Below are 18731 nucleotides of genomic sequence, written 5' to 3' on the forward strand. Positions count from 1 at the left end.
TAAATTTTATTTATTTTTTAAAGTATTCCTATGCCGCTGTATAATGAAATAAAAGAACAGTGTACACCGTCAAAACATTAAAACCAATGCAGATAATCATTAAAATGCCCGGCTACTGTATTTTTTGCTCCATAAGATGCACCTGACCATAAGACACACCTAGTTTTTAGAAGGGGAATGCAAGAAAAAATATATTTTTTAAGGGAGCGCTGAGCAGAGCCTGTATGCATCCCAGGCTCTGCTCAGCGCTCCCTTTCACGAGCCGCGTGGAGCATGTATGCGGCGCTTGCAGGCTTTCCCCTCACTGACGGGCTGCCCTTCTCCCTCCTCAGGGAAAAAGCCCCCAAGAGCCGCACACATGCTTCACATGGCTAGTGAAAGGGAGTGCGGCTCTTGGGGGCTTTTCCGGGAGGTGGGGGAAGGGACTGAGGGGCTGCCCTCTGTCCCTTCCCCCACCTCCCAAAAAAGCCAGCAAGAGCCGTGCGCTCTTTAAAGGGAGCAGGGCTCCTGAGGGCTTTTCTACGAGGAGGGAGAAGGGACTGACACAGCCAGTCAGTCCCTTCTCCCTCCTCGGGAATAACCCCCAAGAGCCGCGCAGAGCATGTGTGTGGCTCTTTTCCCACCTGCATTCGCTCCGTGAGACGCACACACATTTCCCCTTACTGTTTAGGAGGGGGAAAGTGTCATATGGAGCAAAAAATACGGTAATTAAAAAAAAAGTTTAAAAGGAAACAGCTGCCATGCCCTGTCAACATAAGAAGGTCTTCCCAGAAATGTCCCCAATGGCCAGGGTTGGCTCAGCTCAAGTGCCAGCCCTTCCAGGGCTCAGGTGTGCTACATAATGGGGCTGAGAAAAAGACCTAGGGCTGGCATTTCCTCCCTCAGGCAGCATCTTAAGGGCTCTGAACCTCTCTTCCCTGGCCATAAGGGAAGGAGGGCAGAGAAGTCCACGTTTGTGTGTATGTGTGTGTGGCAGCACAAACCAATCTCCACAGGCAGCAGTTCAAGCCAATTCATAACATCAGGTTGTTAGGAAAGCTTACGGAAAGGCCAGACAATCTGCCAAGTTTCTAAACTATGTGGCAGCTTCCTATTTTTAGACCTTACGACTTACAAAGTTTATATACATGATCTATTTCGCCTAAGGTAAAACCTGTCTCCAAAGTGCTTTCTTGGAAGGGCAAGCTGTTCTATATCTGCAGCAGTTCTCAAACCTTTATTTCTCTGTATGACCTCAGAGCAGGGAAGGTGCCCTGTCCCCAACACAAGGGGATGACTGACAGTGAGGCTTTGTTTAAACTTTGTTTTAAAAACAGCCACGGGGCCCTGCAAATTAGGCGGGGAGCACAGTGCTGAGTGGAGTGTCAATACAGTGCTGCCTCGCAAGACGAAAAGAATCCGTTCTGCGATTCTCTTCGTCTAGCGGTTTTTTCGTCTTGCGAAGCAAGCCCATTCACGGCTTAGCGGATTAGCGCTATTAGCGGCTTAGCGGATTTTAGCGGCTTTTAGCGGCTTATCAGCTTAGCGGATAAGCAGCTTAGTGGCTTAGAAAAAGGGGGGGGAGGGAAAAAAGTCAGAAAAACTCGCAAGACATTTCGTCTTGCGAAGCAAGCCCATAGGGAAATTCGTTTTGCGAAGCGCCTCCAAAACGGAAAACCCTTTCGTCTAGCGGGTTTTTCGTCTTGCGAGGCATTCGTCTTGCGGGGCACCATTGTACTCTCCCCCTTTTTCTGGTACAAGTACCCTCTCTGGCTTCTACTTCCCCCACCAGGAAACCTGTGACATGGTAGAGCAGGCTTTACACTGAGAAAAGGGCCTCCTGTTCCCTGGTGACAATACCATTTGGGGGACTCACAGCTCTGTTTATGAGAGACTGAAATGGACGGAAGAGCAAATGTCTTATGTGGTTTGGCCCTAAAACGAGGGCTGTTTCCATGTGGAGGTGTTTTCTCACACAATGGGTACCTCAGGTCTGAATTTTGCACATTGGTGCAAGGGTTCCACACCAAAAAGCAGATTAAATTTTCTGCCTTTTGATTCCTAAGCCAATGTTTCCCATTCACACTAGTGGGTGGGTGTTGAGAGGATATATGCATGTGCTGAGTGCTTGTCCTCTCCTCACAAAAAGTGCTTGCCCACCTTCCATTCCCATTTTGTTAAACTGGGCAGACAGACAGGTGCATCTTTCCTAAAATGAATGCACTTAAACACACACACACAGAACTAGTGTGCAAGAGTGAACATTACCAATGCACGATATTTCATAATGGACAAGGTGAAGGGTTGTGAATGGGGGTGGGAGACAGAAGAATTCTCATTCTCTCTCCCCACCCCCCTTTTGTCTGCCTGCTTCCCTCCCTCCTTTCCCTGGCATGGAAACGACAGCTTTCTAAATAACTCATGACGCATATAACTCAAGCATTTTGCGAATATTTAACACCTGCCAACATCCAGTCCTCATATTCTCTCCCCTGAGACTCTGATGATTCAACACCATGCTGCTATTAAGCTTTTTACTAAGTTTAATAGTAAAAAGCTCAATAGCAGCACAAGAGGTATGGGGGATTGTATCCATTAGGGGGAAAAAAGGTAAAAGGCAAAGGACCCCTGGATGGTTAAGTCCAGTCAAAGGCAACTATGGGGTGAGGCACTCATCTCACTTTTCAGGTCGAGGGAGCCGGTGTTGGTCCACAGACAGCTTTCTGGGTCTTGTGGCCAGCATGATTAAACTGCTTCTGGTGCAACAGGACACCATGCCGGAACCCAGAGCGCACGGAAAAGCCGTTTACCTTCCTCCTGCAGCATCAACTTGCACTTTGACGTGTTTTCGAACTTCTAGGTGGGCAAGAGCTGGGACAGAGCAACAGGAGCTCACCACCATTGCAGGGATTTGAACTGCCAACCTGATTGGCAAGCCCAAGAGGCTCAGTGGTTTAGACCACAGGACGACCTGCATCCCTATACCCATTAGTATGGTAGGAGGAAAACTTTCAAGTTGCCTTCTAGGCTTTTTTTTTATTGTAAGTCATTTTGAATGGGCACTTGTGCAAAAAAGCAGCGTAGAACATTGTAAATAAAATAAATAAAAAATAAGACTGGCAAGGCTCCTTCCTAATTCTATCGTATGTACTTCATATATACACTTAGTGACCACCACCCAGCTGCAGAATTTCATTCGCTTTAATGTCTGCAAAAGAAAAAGGCTGAGTATTTTCCCAAAGAACCATCAGCTTTTACTGTTTCTAATTGGGCTTGGCTTTTGGGGGTGAGAATAGCCCCTATAGGTTCTTAAATAGGATTTATGTTTTCTAACGGGTTGGTTTCAGCGTGTGTGTACGTACGTACATGTACACACAGAGAGACATATGTGGCCGTAACCAAAACAGCTATTCTGTTAACACAGCAGACTTCTGCTTGCACAGCAGAACTTTCCACTCCTCTCTTCTCCCTAGCAGACTCCCCCAGGCACCCTCAAAATCTGCTCCAGAAGGCCGGAGGACCTTCCGGGGCATATCTGGAGGTGGGCAGGGAGAGGAAGTCCTGGTGGCTGAGTAGGACTCTGCAAGTGCAGCACTGGATGCGACCCATAGTCATTAGTGCATAATGTTGCTCCTAATTACTTCCCATGTTGCTTCTAGAGTAAGCAGCAACAGGCTTTTAATCTATGAGTAAGTAGGAAAAAGGAAATGAGGGACTCATGTTTCTGAAACAGTTAAAGCAGCATGGATCAAAGATGGAGCTGGGTAATTAATAGAGGATATTTTGTGGTTTTCCAGTTGTGAAGTGTTAGGAGTCCAGAAAGGGATTTTTCTTAGCGATTTTTCATGCCCTTTTCCTGTGACAGCAGGGACTTCTATTATTAGTGGAGAATTACTCTGGTGACTTGTGCTTCAAATAATGATCTAACCAACCCTGCTTCCACTCTCGTAACTACAGCTGGATGAGGAAATGTATGTGCAAATAGATATTTTGCGACCTGTTCCTCCACTGATCCAACAGCTGGGGCCATGCGGAAGGAACAAACTGGATGCTGAGGTTGGGGGGGGCGGAGAAGGGGACTTGGTTATAACCATCTGTGCATTGTATTTTATATTTTATAATTATTAAAATGTGCCCCAGATAGGGACCATAATTACTTTTGCAGCTGGAGGCTGAGTTTTTCCAGAGTTGGTGGAAATAATATCAGAAATTACGTAACCATTAAAAATGCTTCAATTATGTTTAATGCCACACTTTGTATCTAATTCATACTCACAGGCAGATACTGAAATATGAGTAATAACAATTCCAAGAGCAATTAATACTGACATCTTTACGAGCCTCAACACACAGTTCTAGCACTTCATTGTCAATCCAACGTGAGAAGTGAATCGATTCAGTTCAGCGGCAGCAACACGAAAAGCTGGCGCAACAGCTTATTGTGCTGTGCCTGTTCTGTGGATAAGCAGCCCCCAGTGCTTTCTGTCTGGCAGCCTGGAGGAGCATTTGCTACTAAAAGCGTGTGAAGAAATGAAGGGGGGCGGGTTAGGAAGGAAGGAAATTAAGGCAGCCAGCTAGGACAGAATGCAGAAAAGTGATATGTAAGATTTGAAAGGAGCTCGGCTACTTACCATGCCCTAAGCTGCACTAGTAATGTACTAGTCAATTTCACACATGGAAAAATAGTCATCGTTGTAGGCTCAACACAGAAGGAGGAAAAGTGAAGTCTGAAAGAGTGAGGGGAAGGGTCCAGTGGGACGGAAAACAGGATAGGGACCACTAGTGAGAAAGGAAGGGGACCCAGCTTCTTTCTCTTTGCATAGCAGAGGCTGAAGAGGGGAAGTAGCAGCACTCGTGGTCCCTAAATAGTGGCGGGGCTCAGATGGACTATTAGACCATTTTAATGTCATTTGAGCTGCCAAACTGTTCTGCCAACAGATGATACAGCCATAACATAAAAGCATATTTATATCAAATAGCACTTGCAATGGGATGCATGTGGAAAAGCACTTGGCCAGGAAAACCGAGAATCAGTTCCAGTATCAAAACGATACATGATCTCGATAACACAATTGTGATAATATGCTATTATAATCATGCATATTGCAGTACATGCACAAACTTCGTGAGTGCAAACAATTTCAGGAGTAGCACAATAACGTCATGCCAACATCCATCTTATCCCTGCAGATATAAAAGACTTTGTTTAAGCATCTTTCATCTGAATAAGAGGCCTCCTTTAATTATTATTATTTAATAATGTTATAAACTATGCCTGGGGCAAACACTTAGTTATAACTAAACGTTTGCTTTTCCTAAGAGGCTATGCTCTAATGTGGCAGTCCTAAACCTATTTACCTGGAAGTAAGCCCCACCGAGTTTGACAGGACTTGTTTTTTAAGGCATGTGTAGGACTGTTATATAAGAGTATTGTGCTGCCACATAATACCATCCTGAATAACTGTTAAGGGCATTTCTATCAAAAATAAACTTTTGGTTGTACTAAACCAGAAGTACAATATCTTTCCCTAGTCCAGTGATGGGGAACCTCAGGCTCAGGGCCCGTCCCTAGGCCATAGCACACCTTCCCCAGGCCCTTACCAGCCCTGCTTTGCACCTTCCTTGGGTGTTTTTGCCTGCATGGAACATGCCACTGAACTCTGACAATGCTTCCTGCATCCCTGGGAGGAGGGTGCAGAGGGGTGTGTGAGTGTCCATAGAAAACAGCCTACTGGGGGGGAAAATGGCAAAATTCACATTTGTTGCTCTGCCCATTTTTGCCTCTGAAAAGGTTTCCCCACCCTCTGCTCTGGTCCAATCCCCAACAAATGCTTTCAAATTTTACCTTTACTTTCTTTGTCAGAATTCTCCGAGAGGAATCGAGCAATGCGATCGGAAGGAATAGCAAAGGAAATTCCTGCAGCAACCTTTAATGTATTGATGCCAATCACTTCTCCATCCTGTTGAAGTAAGATACCAACACATTTCATTTGTTATTTTAAAAGCTTTTGCCTTTAAAAAGAAGTGTATTCCTAACAGGCAGCTTGTGCTTTTATCACAATAGTAAATTAACGAGAATCAGTGTTTTTTCTGACACGGTACTCACTGCTACAGAGTACAACCCCCTTGGTCATTTTACCAAGGTAGAATTATAGAGTTGGAAGGGACCCTGAGGGTCATCTAGCCCAGCCCCCTGCAATGCGGGAATCTTTTGGCCAACCTGGGGCTCCAATCCAGAACCCTGACATTAAGAATCTCATGCTCTATGCTATCAGTGCCGGCACTTCATTTTTAACCCAAAAAAAGCTCTGATTGTATACGCTTGGCTTTTTGCAACTGTCATGTGTCGCCATGGCTTGTGATGCTGGACTGAGTCTTTGGCTTCTGCATTCAGCTCTATGAGCATTCAGCTCTGCCTTGCCCAGTGGACCAGTGGGCTGGGCTTCCACTGCATTTTTGGATGTCACAAAATAGACCCAGGGCACCTACCGCAGCTCAGTGGTGGAGCCTATGCTTTGCGTGCCCAGGGCCTTGTGTTCGGTCCCTGGTATCTCTGGTTAAGGAATCCTGCAGAGCAGGGCTGGAAAAGCCCTTTCTGTGCTTGAGAGCTTGGAATGTCGCTGCCATTCACAATAGACTTAAGGACTGTGGGAATTACCCGTATTTTTCGCTCTGTAACACGCACCCGACCATAACACGCACGTAGTTTTTAGAGGAGGAAAATCCGTAGGCATGCTACCCGTAGGCATTCCCTCCATAACACGCACAGACATTTCCCCTTACTTTTTAGGAGGAAAAAAGTGAGTGTTATGGTGCAAAAAATACGGTAGGTTAAATTAGAAGAGGAAACAAGGCTGGGTATCATCAATGCGTTGATAGACCTGTTCTTCTCACACTCATGATAGCCCAGTGAACTTCACGGTCAAGTGGAGACTGGAACCCTGGTTTCCCAGGCCACTACATGAAACAACTCCTACGTTATTGGCCAAACTGAGACTATCAAGATAGCAATTTGGGTAACTGTCCCTTTTTGGGGGAAAAAAAAAAACTATTCAATCTGATAAATGAAAGCAGACAGATGCTTATCAAGCTCCTTTAAAGTAATCTGTCCTTACCAAGTTTACCAGAGGTCCTCCTGAGTTTCCGTACTGCAAAACAATATCAGAAAACGTTATGGCTACTTTCAGGAAGTGAACATCATATTTCAATGAAGCATACTTTATCAGGCAGCAATTCTGTATTTTCTGCCCCACAAAAGCTGCTGTGTGCACCTTAGACTCATTTTCTTCACAGGGAGGTCACTTCAGTGCTGCTAATGCGGTGGTTTGACTTCACCGCTAAAGGGTGCACTCCATTGTCTCTTGAGACAGACAGATGCCAACAACAACAATATGCATGCACCATATGCAGACATAAAGACACACGTTCATTCCCTTGCACAAGTTGCAAGTTTCAGTAAGACGGCAGTTCAGCTAAAATTACTGGGACAGCTAGGAAAACACAAATGTGTGAGGCCAATCTTAGCGCTTTCTGCATCTACATCTCTATAAGGCACCTCAGCTTTTTGCCTCACTGGAGAATGACAGACATGCCTGATGTGGGCGGACACAGAGTTGCTCTCCAACTCCCATCTTTCTCTGAGCTTACACTTGCCTGGCCTGTCATGCATGGGCTGTGTGAGTCACTGGAAAGACCAGGAGTTGGTTGCCTACCACTTCCCAGGAACTTTATGGCTGAAGACCCCACCACATCCTAGATGAGGGAATGGCAGCTGAGCCCATCAGGGATGGTCAGGCAGTAGAGAAATGGAGCAACCAGAGAAAATGAAGGTTCTCAAGCCATCAGTATAGCCAAAAAGACCCCCTACCTCTGCACTACAGGGTCACAGCCTGATCTAAGATAGGTCGCAACAGCGCTACCACCACACAAATAAGTGGTAAAAATTAAGTTATGGGATCACCAAGTACATTTTGGGGTAAAAGGTGGGCCCCAGGTCTGAAAAGGTTAACGGCTATTGGTCTACAGCACCCCTTTCAGGGGCTCTGACTGAGTCTGAGATGCCACGCTGCTGCTGGGAGTGGTCAGGGTTAAGGTAGCCCTGCTGATCAGGAAATAGGACTGCAAAGAACATAAGCCGAAACATTAAAATAATGAGCCAATGCAAAACAATTTGCCAAGTTCTACAAGTTGCTTTTTCTTAAGAAACAAGGACAGAGGTTAAACAATGATTCATCAACACCAGGAAAATAGAAAACATTAATCAGCCTTTGTTAGTTCATAAATACAGACCACTTTCACAGTTTCTTTGAAATACAGGCAGCTGCCATTTTAGGCATGTTCAGTGTGAATGACTGTGCACACAGGCATTGTTCCCAACCCGAAGCCACCCCAAAAGTTACAAAAATGTCACAAAAAGGAGTAGAACTGGGTATTTGCAGGCTTTTCCAGTGGTGTTTCAAATATATGCGATTTCACTTCAACATGTCATGCCTGGGAACGTAACTCCTGCGTAAACTGGGAGTTGCCTGTAGTCAAAAGATGTATTGAATGTACTGGACTGCTGTAAATTGGATAAACTGTAAACTGTGATATTACTGGGAAACCTTCCAATACTATGTTCTTTCTTAGTAGTTGGACTGATTAAAAATCATCACCTCTGGTCCTTCATAGATTTTGAGATTTCCTGAAATCAGAGGATTTACTTACATTGATGATAGCATCTGTCTGAACATAATCCATGTCAGAATCCTTCAAGCCAAGCTCTTTGCCATCCCGCTGGGCTGTACTGACAATCCCTGTTGTCACTGTGTTCTGCAAAGCAAAGGGACTCCCAATGGCCACAACAAATTCACCAGGCCTCAGATCCCCAGACAGGCCCATGGCGAGGAAAGGCAACTTTTTCTAGGAGATAAAGACAGTGGTTGCATTTGAGCAGAGGAAAGCAAACCATAGCATTCCCAGAAATTTTTTTAGTAATGTATCAGAACTAGGGACAGGGTAGAACTATGAAGAACTATGAAGCTCACGGGGTGACTTTGGACTAAGTCTGCACTACTCAAGGCAAGCTACTGGGTTCCCAGGAGCCAAGTCCCGTGGCCTTACGCTCTGCACCACCCATACTGTGTGACTGCCACAAGCTTTGCAGATCAATCTCTGCTTTTCAACTAATCCTGACATCTGACTGACAACTCTGTAAACTGACCCCAAGGACCAGGGCCTCAGGAACCACCAGGCCCCAGCTTGAGCTCACTGCAGAGGACCCCCCATCTTGGCTAAGCTCGATCTCCTTTCCCAGCAACCGTTGCTTTTAGAACTTGGCCTTATGCCCGCCTTGAACACTCCAAGATCTTGAGATGTATCGGTGCAGAAATGTTACTAAAATTTACATACAGCCCCACAGGAAAACTGCATAAAGACCACCAGGGAACCAACGTTCTGTTTTCAGTCCAATTCTCAACATTTAAACTAGAAATGCCACTGAAAATAATAACTCCCAGGTTCATATTATGAATTGTGGCTGCTGCCCTCACAAACAAGATGAACATTATAACCCCCACCCCAGTTTCCCCATGGCTCAGATTTTAACCAAGCCAGGGAAGAACTCAATTGCACTCTCTTAGCCACCATGAAGGCGGGGAGAAATCTCTCTCCTTCCTTCTCCACTACACCTGTACTCCTCCCTGCACTGCTCTGTTGATCCCAAAGACTGTTGGGGAATATTGTTTGCAGTGCTCCTGACATCTCAACAGAGGCTTATGAGTGGGGTGAGCAGATGCCATTGTACTCCCAATCAGGGATGGGATGGGATGGGAATTAATTCCAACTCGTTTGGAATAATTTATGCTATTTACCAATATCTTTTGAAGTAAAGGGAGTTTCTGAGCTTTTTCCAAGCCGCTTCATGAAGTAATTGAGGTCGGTGGTGGTAAATCTATCATGAATTTAAACTTTACTTCTTTGTTTCTTTCATAATGAACAGCACTATGAAAGAACTGGAGTTTAGAAATCAATCCAGGTTTCCCTTTTCCTCTTGCTTCCAACATCTTGTCAGGAAATACAGTCACTGTACCATCTATGATTTATGTTTTAGGCGTTTCGGAGTGCACATTCATCTACAAATCTGTTCTCAATCTAAATCGCTTGAAAGGAACTTGGCAAAATGTAAGAAATTTCCATTTGTGGAATGTTTCACTTGTGATGCATTTCATGCCTATTAAGATAAGATCCAAGAGGAGAAGCACCCTCTACCTCAATGCACTTTAACCCTGCTAAAATCACTGCCTTCTTAGGGAAAAACTAGTTGTTACAAGAGACACAAACGCAGCTCTTTCCTGAGCAACTATTCTGATTTGTTTGCTGTCCTTGAACTGTTATCTCACACTTTTCCTGCCTTTCCCCATCACTCTCTAACAAAAAGTGTGGGTGTTTTTTAAAAGTGGATTTGTTGCACCAGAGTACTTTAATCCACTGTATTCATGAAAACCGCAATTTCAGGTATGTGACTGAATCCTTACCATAAAACAGTGAGAGTCTAAAGGCAACTATGGAGCGTCAGCAGCCTCAGGTTTCAATGCAAAGAGCACTCGTCAAATATTGGGCACACTTCCTTTGCCCTACTTACCCGTGGATTAATCTTTATCGTCGCTATATCAGATTTCTTATCAATGTCTTTGATTGTTGCATCATATGTGTCTCCATTCTGCAGCTGGATTTTCAATCGTTGTCGCCCGGTGACTGTGGAGCTGCTTGACACCACGTGGGCATTGGTTACAATTAAACCTGCATCTGACACAATAAACCCAGATCCACTGGAAAGAGGAACATTCCGGCCAAACAGAGGATGCCTGAAAAAAATGCCACCTCTTAATCAATGAACCTCACCGAGAAAAAATAAGCAGGCCACAACCGTGATCTGCACCCTTTTCCAAGAAACAAAAAGAGGGCAGTGCCTCTTCTCCAGAGAAATGGCTGGGATGACAGAGCTGCTAAAAGGTATTAACATAAGAGACCTATAAAATGCCATAGAAATCCCAGCACATGCCCCACAACAAGCATCCAGATGCTATACTAGTGACGGTCCTGCACTACAGACAGCCTTCAGGAGCAACCCATCTTTAAGCATCTACCTGCAACAGCAGCTACAGCTTATATGTCCAAACAAAAGTCAGCCATAATCAGGTACCGTATTTTTCGCCCTATAGGGCGCACCGGCCCATAGGGCGCACCTAGTTTTTTTTTTGGGGGGGGGAATAAAGAAAAAAATATTATTTCCCCCGCAGGCGTGGGGCTGGGGCGGGAGAAGCCCGAGCTTCCCCCGACCCCAGCCCCCAGAATCCGCAAGCCTAGGGAGCCCGGCGGGAACTCTCACGGGCTCCCAAGGCTTGCGGAGAGTTTCCTGAAGCCTGGAGAGCGAGAGGGGTCGGTGCGCACCGACCCCTCTCGCTCTCCAGGCTTCAGCGAAAGCCTGCATTCGCCCCATAGGACGAACACACATTTCCCCTTCATTTTTGGAGGGGGAAAAGTGTGTCCTATAGGGCAAAAAATACGGTAATTCCCAATTCCTTTTTCTTCTCAGTTGCCCATATCCCAAGGCCAAACTACACATGATGTGGGAGATGTGTGGTTTTACCTGATCCTGTTTTATTGTTATGTATTATATTTTTTTTGGGGGGGGTGTTAATGCTTGTTTTACCAGCCACTTTATCTGAGTGAAGATCTCACAATGCCCTTTTACTTTTGTAAAAACACCTTCAAGGGGTTCCCAATTTGAATTGAGGGTAAAGTCTGGGGGTTGAGGTTGGTTAATTCCTCACCCCTGTACCCTCTCTGGTTGGTATTAGCTACTGAGAAGAAAACATGCAAGTACAATGAGAAAATGCATGGTTTTCTTCCCTCCATGGCTAAAGGCGACATTTAGGGGGGGGGGGCTGTTGAGTGACGTGCATTGGAGAACTGATTTGGAGGGGAAATGGGTTAAACAACCCTCAACTCTGCGGGATCGTCTGCCCGCTTTCAGGAAAATAAAAAGAAATTGGGTGATTCAGTCCCAGAACTCCTGTGTCACGTTGTGTTGTTTGGCCCTGCAACTTAAGACAAATTCATGAGTACTGCGGAAGCAAAATGGCTGCCTGGAAGATTCCCAAGGAGAGAAGGCTGTGGACTCAAAAAGGCTGTAGGATGACAGGATACAATTGCCAGGTTTGCTCTTGTGCCTCAGGCTCGCTTAGTGTAATGAATTTTAATACCAATTATATCTAGTGGCAGCTCCTACCTGAGGAAATTGAGGTAGATTTTGAATCTTCTTTACAAAAATATCAGTGCTCTGACATCCACATTTTAAAATGAGACACTTTTTCTGCTATTCTCCCTTTTTGTAAATTTACCCTCAGGTTAAACAGTAAAAGCTCACAGTGAGTACAGTGAACGTTCCCCCATTTCCTCTGCCAACAGGTTTCCTGAGGTCCTGAGGTACAAGAGGCAGAGCTAAAGTCACCACAAGTAAGTTGATCTAATGGGCACTACAAACAGATGGTGGGTGATTAAATGCACCAAAACAGTAACCACCCAATTCTGGAAAGATATGCCATGGAAAATGCTCAGTTACTATTTACTGTGCAACTCCACCCATTGTTGTTAGTGGTTTTAGGGCCATCTACCCTTGCTGGTAAAATCCAGGCTTTCAGCATTCTGTTTGTCATCTGTGAGTCCATACTTGTGCACATTGTATTCATATTTTATCTTGGAACCTTCTCCAGAAAACCCATGTTTCTTCATCCACTCCTTGGTTCTGCCTAGGCCACTTCTGCTAAGTGTCTGTGCCTCCTGCTCCATTCAATTGGCTAGCTGACCCTGAGCATGCAGCACAATTTGTGTGTGTGTTGCTGATAGTATTCTGCTCTAAATTGGACATCCTGGACATGTGCAAAATCCACCTCAACAGAACGGCTGAATGAGCACAAAGTAAAGAGAAGGAAATCAAAAGAAATCTAGGAAATCTACCATAAACCCTCCCCTACCCCCAGCCACCAGTAGTCAAATCCCCAATGGTGGCAAAGTAGTGTTGCGCTTTCCTGTTGTCATCAAAACTAGGTATGTACTTGCACAGCATTTTTGCTTATAATCATAAATGCCAGCAGCTTACCTTAAGAAAAGTTCTATATGTACAACTGCTGGTGCAATCTTCTCCACCACATCTGCAATGAAGTTAAACTTATACCTTGGGCTGTTTGGCTGTTGATGATCTATACTAGCAAAGATAAAGGGAAGTGTTATTAAGAAATTAGAAATCAATAGGGATTTTGCTTATTTCTACGTAATAGGAATGCCTATTATGCCCCTGCCCCAGCCCCGCCCCATTTTTGGGCCACTTCCAGATCTGTGGTGATGAGCATGTGGGCAGTCAGCCATCAATCTGATGTGTGTAAAATGGTCACGTCCTGTATTTTATTTTGTCTCAGCTCTTCAGAATCAAGCAAATAATAATTTTTAATTTAAGGTGTGAAAAAACAAAATAACAATATAAATGTAAAGATATTTCCCCCACCCCCCGGAAGCTGTTTGGTTAGTTTCTCAGAGAAACAAAAATTGTCCCTGTATTTTGTTTGTTTGTCATTCTGCATGAGGACATCATCATTACAGGAAATGTAAAAATTGTAATTAGAAATAAATAAGTTCCCAGAAGTACTTGGTGGGGGAGGAATATTATTTTCTTTAAAAATGCTATGTTTTTGTTTTGCTTCTCTACAGGAGCACATCAAATACTCCAACATTAGGAAGGAGTTTTAAGCTTTTTTAAAAAATATTGTTTATTCTGGACTAGTGGTTCATTTTTTTAACAGTTTAACATCTCATTTCCTCAGACGACATGAGTCATAATTGCCGACGTGGGGATCCAGGGCACAGTCCTTCAATGGCTGCGCTCGTTTCTCTCTGGTCGGGGACAGAGGGTGGCGCTTGGGGGGGAATTGTCATCCCGCCACTCCTTGGTGTGTGGTGTGCCTCAGGGTGCAATACTCTCCCCGATGCTTTTTAACATCTTTATGCGCCCCCTCGCCCAGCTTGTCCGGAGTTTTGGGCTGGGCTGCCATCAGTATGCTGATGACACCCAACTCTATTTGTTGATGGACGGCCACCCGGACTCGGCCCCAGACACACTGATCAGATGCTTGGAAGCTGTGGCTGGATGGTTACATGGGAGCCGGTTGAAGTTAAATCCTTCGAAGACAGAGGTCCTCTGGCTGGGACGGGACGACATGGGACTGAGGGGGCAACTCCCATCTCTTGCGGGGGTGCAATTAGTGCCAGCACCGTCCGTTAAGAGTTTGGGTGTAATCTTCGATACCTCCCTCTCCATGGAGGCGCAGATTGCAGCTATAACAAAGGCGGCATTTTTTCATCTCCGCCAAGCTAAGCAGTTGGCCCCTTATCTCTCTTGCCCTGACCTAGCCACTGTGATCCACGCGACGGTCACCTCCAGACTGGATTATTGTAACTCGCTCTACGTGGGGCTGCCCTTGAGACTGACCCAGAAACTCCAGCGGGTGCAGAATGCCGCAGCGAGACTCCTTACGGGGTCTTCGCTTAGAGATCACATTCATCCGGTGCTATACCAGCTGCACTGGCTCCCGGTGGAGTACAGGATCAGGTTTAAGGTGCTGGTTTTAACCTTCAAAGCCCTATACGGCCTAGGACCCTCGTACCTACGGGACCGCCTCTCCTGGTATGCCCCACAGAGGAACTTACAGTCTTCAAATAAAAACATCTTGAAGGTCCCAGGCCTCAGAGAGGTTAGGCTGGCCTCAACTAGAGCCAGGGCTTTTTCGGCTGCGGCTCCAACCTGGTGGAACGCTCTGTCACAAGAGACAAGGGCCCTGCAGGACTTGACATCTTTCCGCAGGGCCTGCAAGACAGAGCTGTTCCACCTGGCATTTGACTCCCTCCTTTGGCAATCTTTACAAAACTTTAGTTTATGGTTGCCATCAATTTTGATTTTAATTCATTTTTATAATGTTTTATAATGTCATACTGTTTAAGGTTGTTAGCCGCCCTGAGCCCGGCTTCGGCTGGGGAGGGCGGGATATAAATAAAATTTATTATTATTATTATTATTATTATTATTATTATTATTATTATTATTATTTTATTCCATGCTGAACCTGTTGTGCTGAAAGTTGCTTAAAAAAAAATATCTTCAAAGAAAATAAATGAAGGAAGCAGATTCTGAAGGGGATGGATAAATTCCATTGGCAATATTTCAAAAAGTTTTCTTCACTTGCCAGAGGTCAACTTTCAGCGCAAGTTGGATTTTAGAATTTATATTAACATTTAAATTTCTTATTTATTAATAAGTATATGCTGCCCCCTGCTTTGGGCTTTGACTCTCAGTAAGTATATACTTCAAGCTCCTATGTGTGTTTTCCCATCACCTTTTAATTTCCCAACACCCATTTCCTTTCTATGTATATTTACTGTGATTCCAAATCCTCCATCGAAGTTATTCCTCATTAAACAAACAAAAAAGGCCTTTTATACATTCAGCCACCATTCATACTTCTACACCCTGCCAGGCACACCAGAGGGGTTTAAAGTGCATGTGAGCCACACAACTTTGATTTTCCCGGATGTGCTTTTGTGCACCATGAGCATTCAATTGAACTCTCAAGGTCTTGAGGCTTCCTGTCCACACGAGTGAGATGAGCTGCATTTATTTGCACCCTGTGGTGTTGTCCTCTCCCCTCGGTTGGTATTTCCCCACCCACCATAACTTCTGGAAACCTGAGGTCAATTGTGGGCATATTTGTTTAACTGTGCACACAGCCAATTCTTTTCCATTTTTGAAATACAAGTTTTCCATTATACCAGACTTGCACAAAGGACCACCTATCCCCATATGAACTAATCCAGACCTGCCTGGCGAAAATCATGGTGGCAACAAGGGAATGGGTCTTTTCTGCAGTGGCTCCCTGTTTGTGAAATGCTCTCCCCAGGGAGGTTTGTTGGCACCTTCACTACATATTTTTAGGCACCAGGCAAAAACAATCCTCTTCACCCAAGCCTTTGGCTGATTCTATGTCCTTTTAAATGTGTGTGGGGTAGTGTTTCTGTTGTTGTTGTTGTTGTTGTTGTTTTTCTATGTCCTTTTAAATGTGTGTGGGGTAGTGTTTCTGTTGTTGTTGTTGTTGTTGTTGTTTCTGTTGTTGTTGTTATTGTTCTTCTTCTTCTTCTTCTTGTATGTATTTTGTGTTTTCATTTTGGAGGCATCATTTGGTCTACCCGTTCACATTCAGAGGTACCACTGTAAGCCTATCATTTGCTCTTAACCATGTTCCATCTTCAGTGTACCAGTTTCTGGGCATCACAAATGGGGAGAATGTGGTTGCACTTAGGTCCCAAGAATATAAGAAGAGCTTGCTGGATTGAGCCAATGGCCCGTCTAGTCAAGCATCCTGTTTTTGCCATGACCAATCAGACACCCGAAAGCAGCACAACAGCGCATTCCCCACCTGTGAGTGGGCTTCCCATCAGAATTTCAACCACCCTGTGATCTTGGGTTGAAAGGCAGCATATAAATTTATTTAATAATGATGGTGACAATAAAAGTGTTGTGAGGTCTGCTGTGAGAATATTTGTTTAACCGTGTGGGTGGGCATTTTTTTATTTAAAAAAATGTTTTTGAGATACAAGTTTTGTGATATAGCACACTTACACAAAACAGTGGGTTGTTGTTGTTTTTTTTTTTACATAAAATATGTGTTGCTCTCAACCCACCAGCAGCCCACTGAAGAATGTCGTGATATCCAACAAAACATTAGCACATAGGTTAAACCCCCTCCCTCACACACAATACTATTCAATATGTCCACAGTTGGGTAAAATGAAATTATATGTTGATTCCCCCCCCCCAACAAACCACATTATCTGTGGATCAGGGAAATCGAAATTAAATGGAGGGGAGTGTGAAAAAGATGCCACACACTGAATCCATTTTAAACTGCTTTGTGTATGCAGCCTAAGATAATGGCTTTTTTTCTCCCTTTGCCAACCTCCAAATATTGTGTTAAGAGTTTCTGCATTACTAAGAGGCTTTAATTTACAGGGTAAAACAGTTCTTCTTCAAAAACAAAAAGATCACAGCCCATTGTGCACATGTTTTCATGACTCAGCCACAGAACTATGAAATGCTGTTTTTAAAATTTTCAAATGGTATGACTTGCACACACAGAAAACCAAAGTAAACATTTTGAAACTGTCTGAAACTTGCAGGAAACAACCGGAAAAGAAAATAATGTTATTGTTTGAGTGTTTGTATTTCTAGCAGATTATGTGGGTTTTCTGGGAAAAACTGAATGGAAAGTTTCCCCCCCAAAAACTTCCCACTGTCCTAAAACCAAGGAGAACTGATTTAGCATGTTTGACATAAGTTGCTAAACAAAAACTTTAAAAAGTGTGTCATGTAAATTTTACATACTATCTGAAAATGTTACCCAACAGCCCAAAATAGTTCAACTGGGGTTTCTGATTCGAGGAAAAAAACCCATCAGTTCCACTTACAGAGCAATCCTATACCCTAGTTACACCAGGATGCAGGATATGGGGGAAGGTAAGCGACTATTATGCCAAAAAAACAGCTCCTGCCAAATCCTACTAAAATAGCATTTTAGAAGAGAAGTCATTGATTATTTAATTTCTATCCTGCTTAATATGTTTAAAACATCTCTAAGCAGTGTACTAAAAGCTTAAAAAGCAACAGACAACTTAAATATTACAAAATTACACCGTTACGTATTAAAATGTTCCATTAATGCAAAGTGTAAAGGTAAAGGTAAAGGTACCCCTGCCCGTACGGGCCAGTCTTGACAGACTCTGGGGTTGTGCGCCCATCTCACTTAAGAGGCCAGGGGCCAGCGCTGTCCGGAGACACTTCCGGGTCACGTGGCCAGCGTGACATCGCTGCTCTGGCGAGCCAGAGCCGCACACGGAAACGCCGTTTACCTTCCCGCTGGTAAGCGGTCCCTATTTATCTACTTGCACCCGGAGGTGCTTTCGAACTGCTAGGTTGGCAGGCGCTGGGACCGAGCAGCGGGAGCGCACCCCGCCACAGGGATTCGAACTGCCGACCTTTCGATCGGCAAGCCCTAGGCGCTGAGGCTTTAACCCACAGCGCCACCTGCGTCCCATAATGCAAAGTGACTAATATATATAAATCAGTATCAATTCATTTTCCTTCTGACACACATGCTCCCTCCAAGTTCTCACCCAGGATCCAAACAAACTCTCTGGTCACCCACAAAAGTCTCATAACAAGAAGAGTTATGGAAACAACGGACATCAACCTAGTCTCTAGGCTTGCTTCCTTAGTGCTCCTTGAAACACTGCCTGTGCCCACCAACTGGAATAGCCTTTCTCAACCATGGGGCCCCAGATGTTGTTGGACTACAACTCCCATAATTCCTAGCCAGCATGGCCGGTGGTCAGGGATGATGGGAGTTGTAGTTGAAGTTCAAGAACATTTGGGGACCCAAGGTTGAGAAAGGCAGATCTGGAGAGTGTGCTGGTGAAATCACCCACATGCATGGTGAGAGGTTGATGAAGGACACATCACAGCACCACCAAGCCATCAGCTCCAGTGACATAAGCACCACCAACTAGAGGAACCACCAATAATACTAGAGGCATCTGTCCAGGGAGGAGTTGGGAGTCCCCGTACATTGGTCCATTTTGGAGCACAATACACAAAGGGAAGGGAGGAGAGA

The 18731-nt window shown here is 44.7% G+C and overlaps 1 protein-coding gene across 1 annotated transcript in view; it reads right to left on the reverse strand.

Moving 5' to 3' along the window:
• HTRA3 (HtrA serine peptidase 3) overlaps window positions 1-18731 on the reverse strand; it is a 33806-nt gene that overhangs the window by 10486 nt on the left and 4589 nt on the right. Inside the window, exons 2-6 of the mRNA XM_079991567.1 lie at window positions 13121-13220; window positions 10601-10823; window positions 8686-8880; window positions 7095-7127; window positions 5825-5939 (exon numbers count right to left, since the gene is read on the reverse strand). Coding sequence (XP_079847693.1) covers window positions 5825-5939; window positions 7095-7127; window positions 8686-8880; window positions 10601-10823; window positions 13121-13220 — 666 coding nt within the window. The remainder of the gene's footprint in view (window positions 1-5824; window positions 5940-7094; window positions 7128-8685; window positions 8881-10600; window positions 10824-13120; window positions 13221-18731) is intronic.

The sequence above is a fragment of the Podarcis cretensis genome, assembly GCF_951804945.1.
Source record: "Podarcis cretensis genome assembly, chromosome: 9".
Taxonomy (NCBI): Eukaryota; Metazoa; Chordata; class Lepidosauria; order Squamata; family Lacertidae; genus Podarcis; species Podarcis cretensis.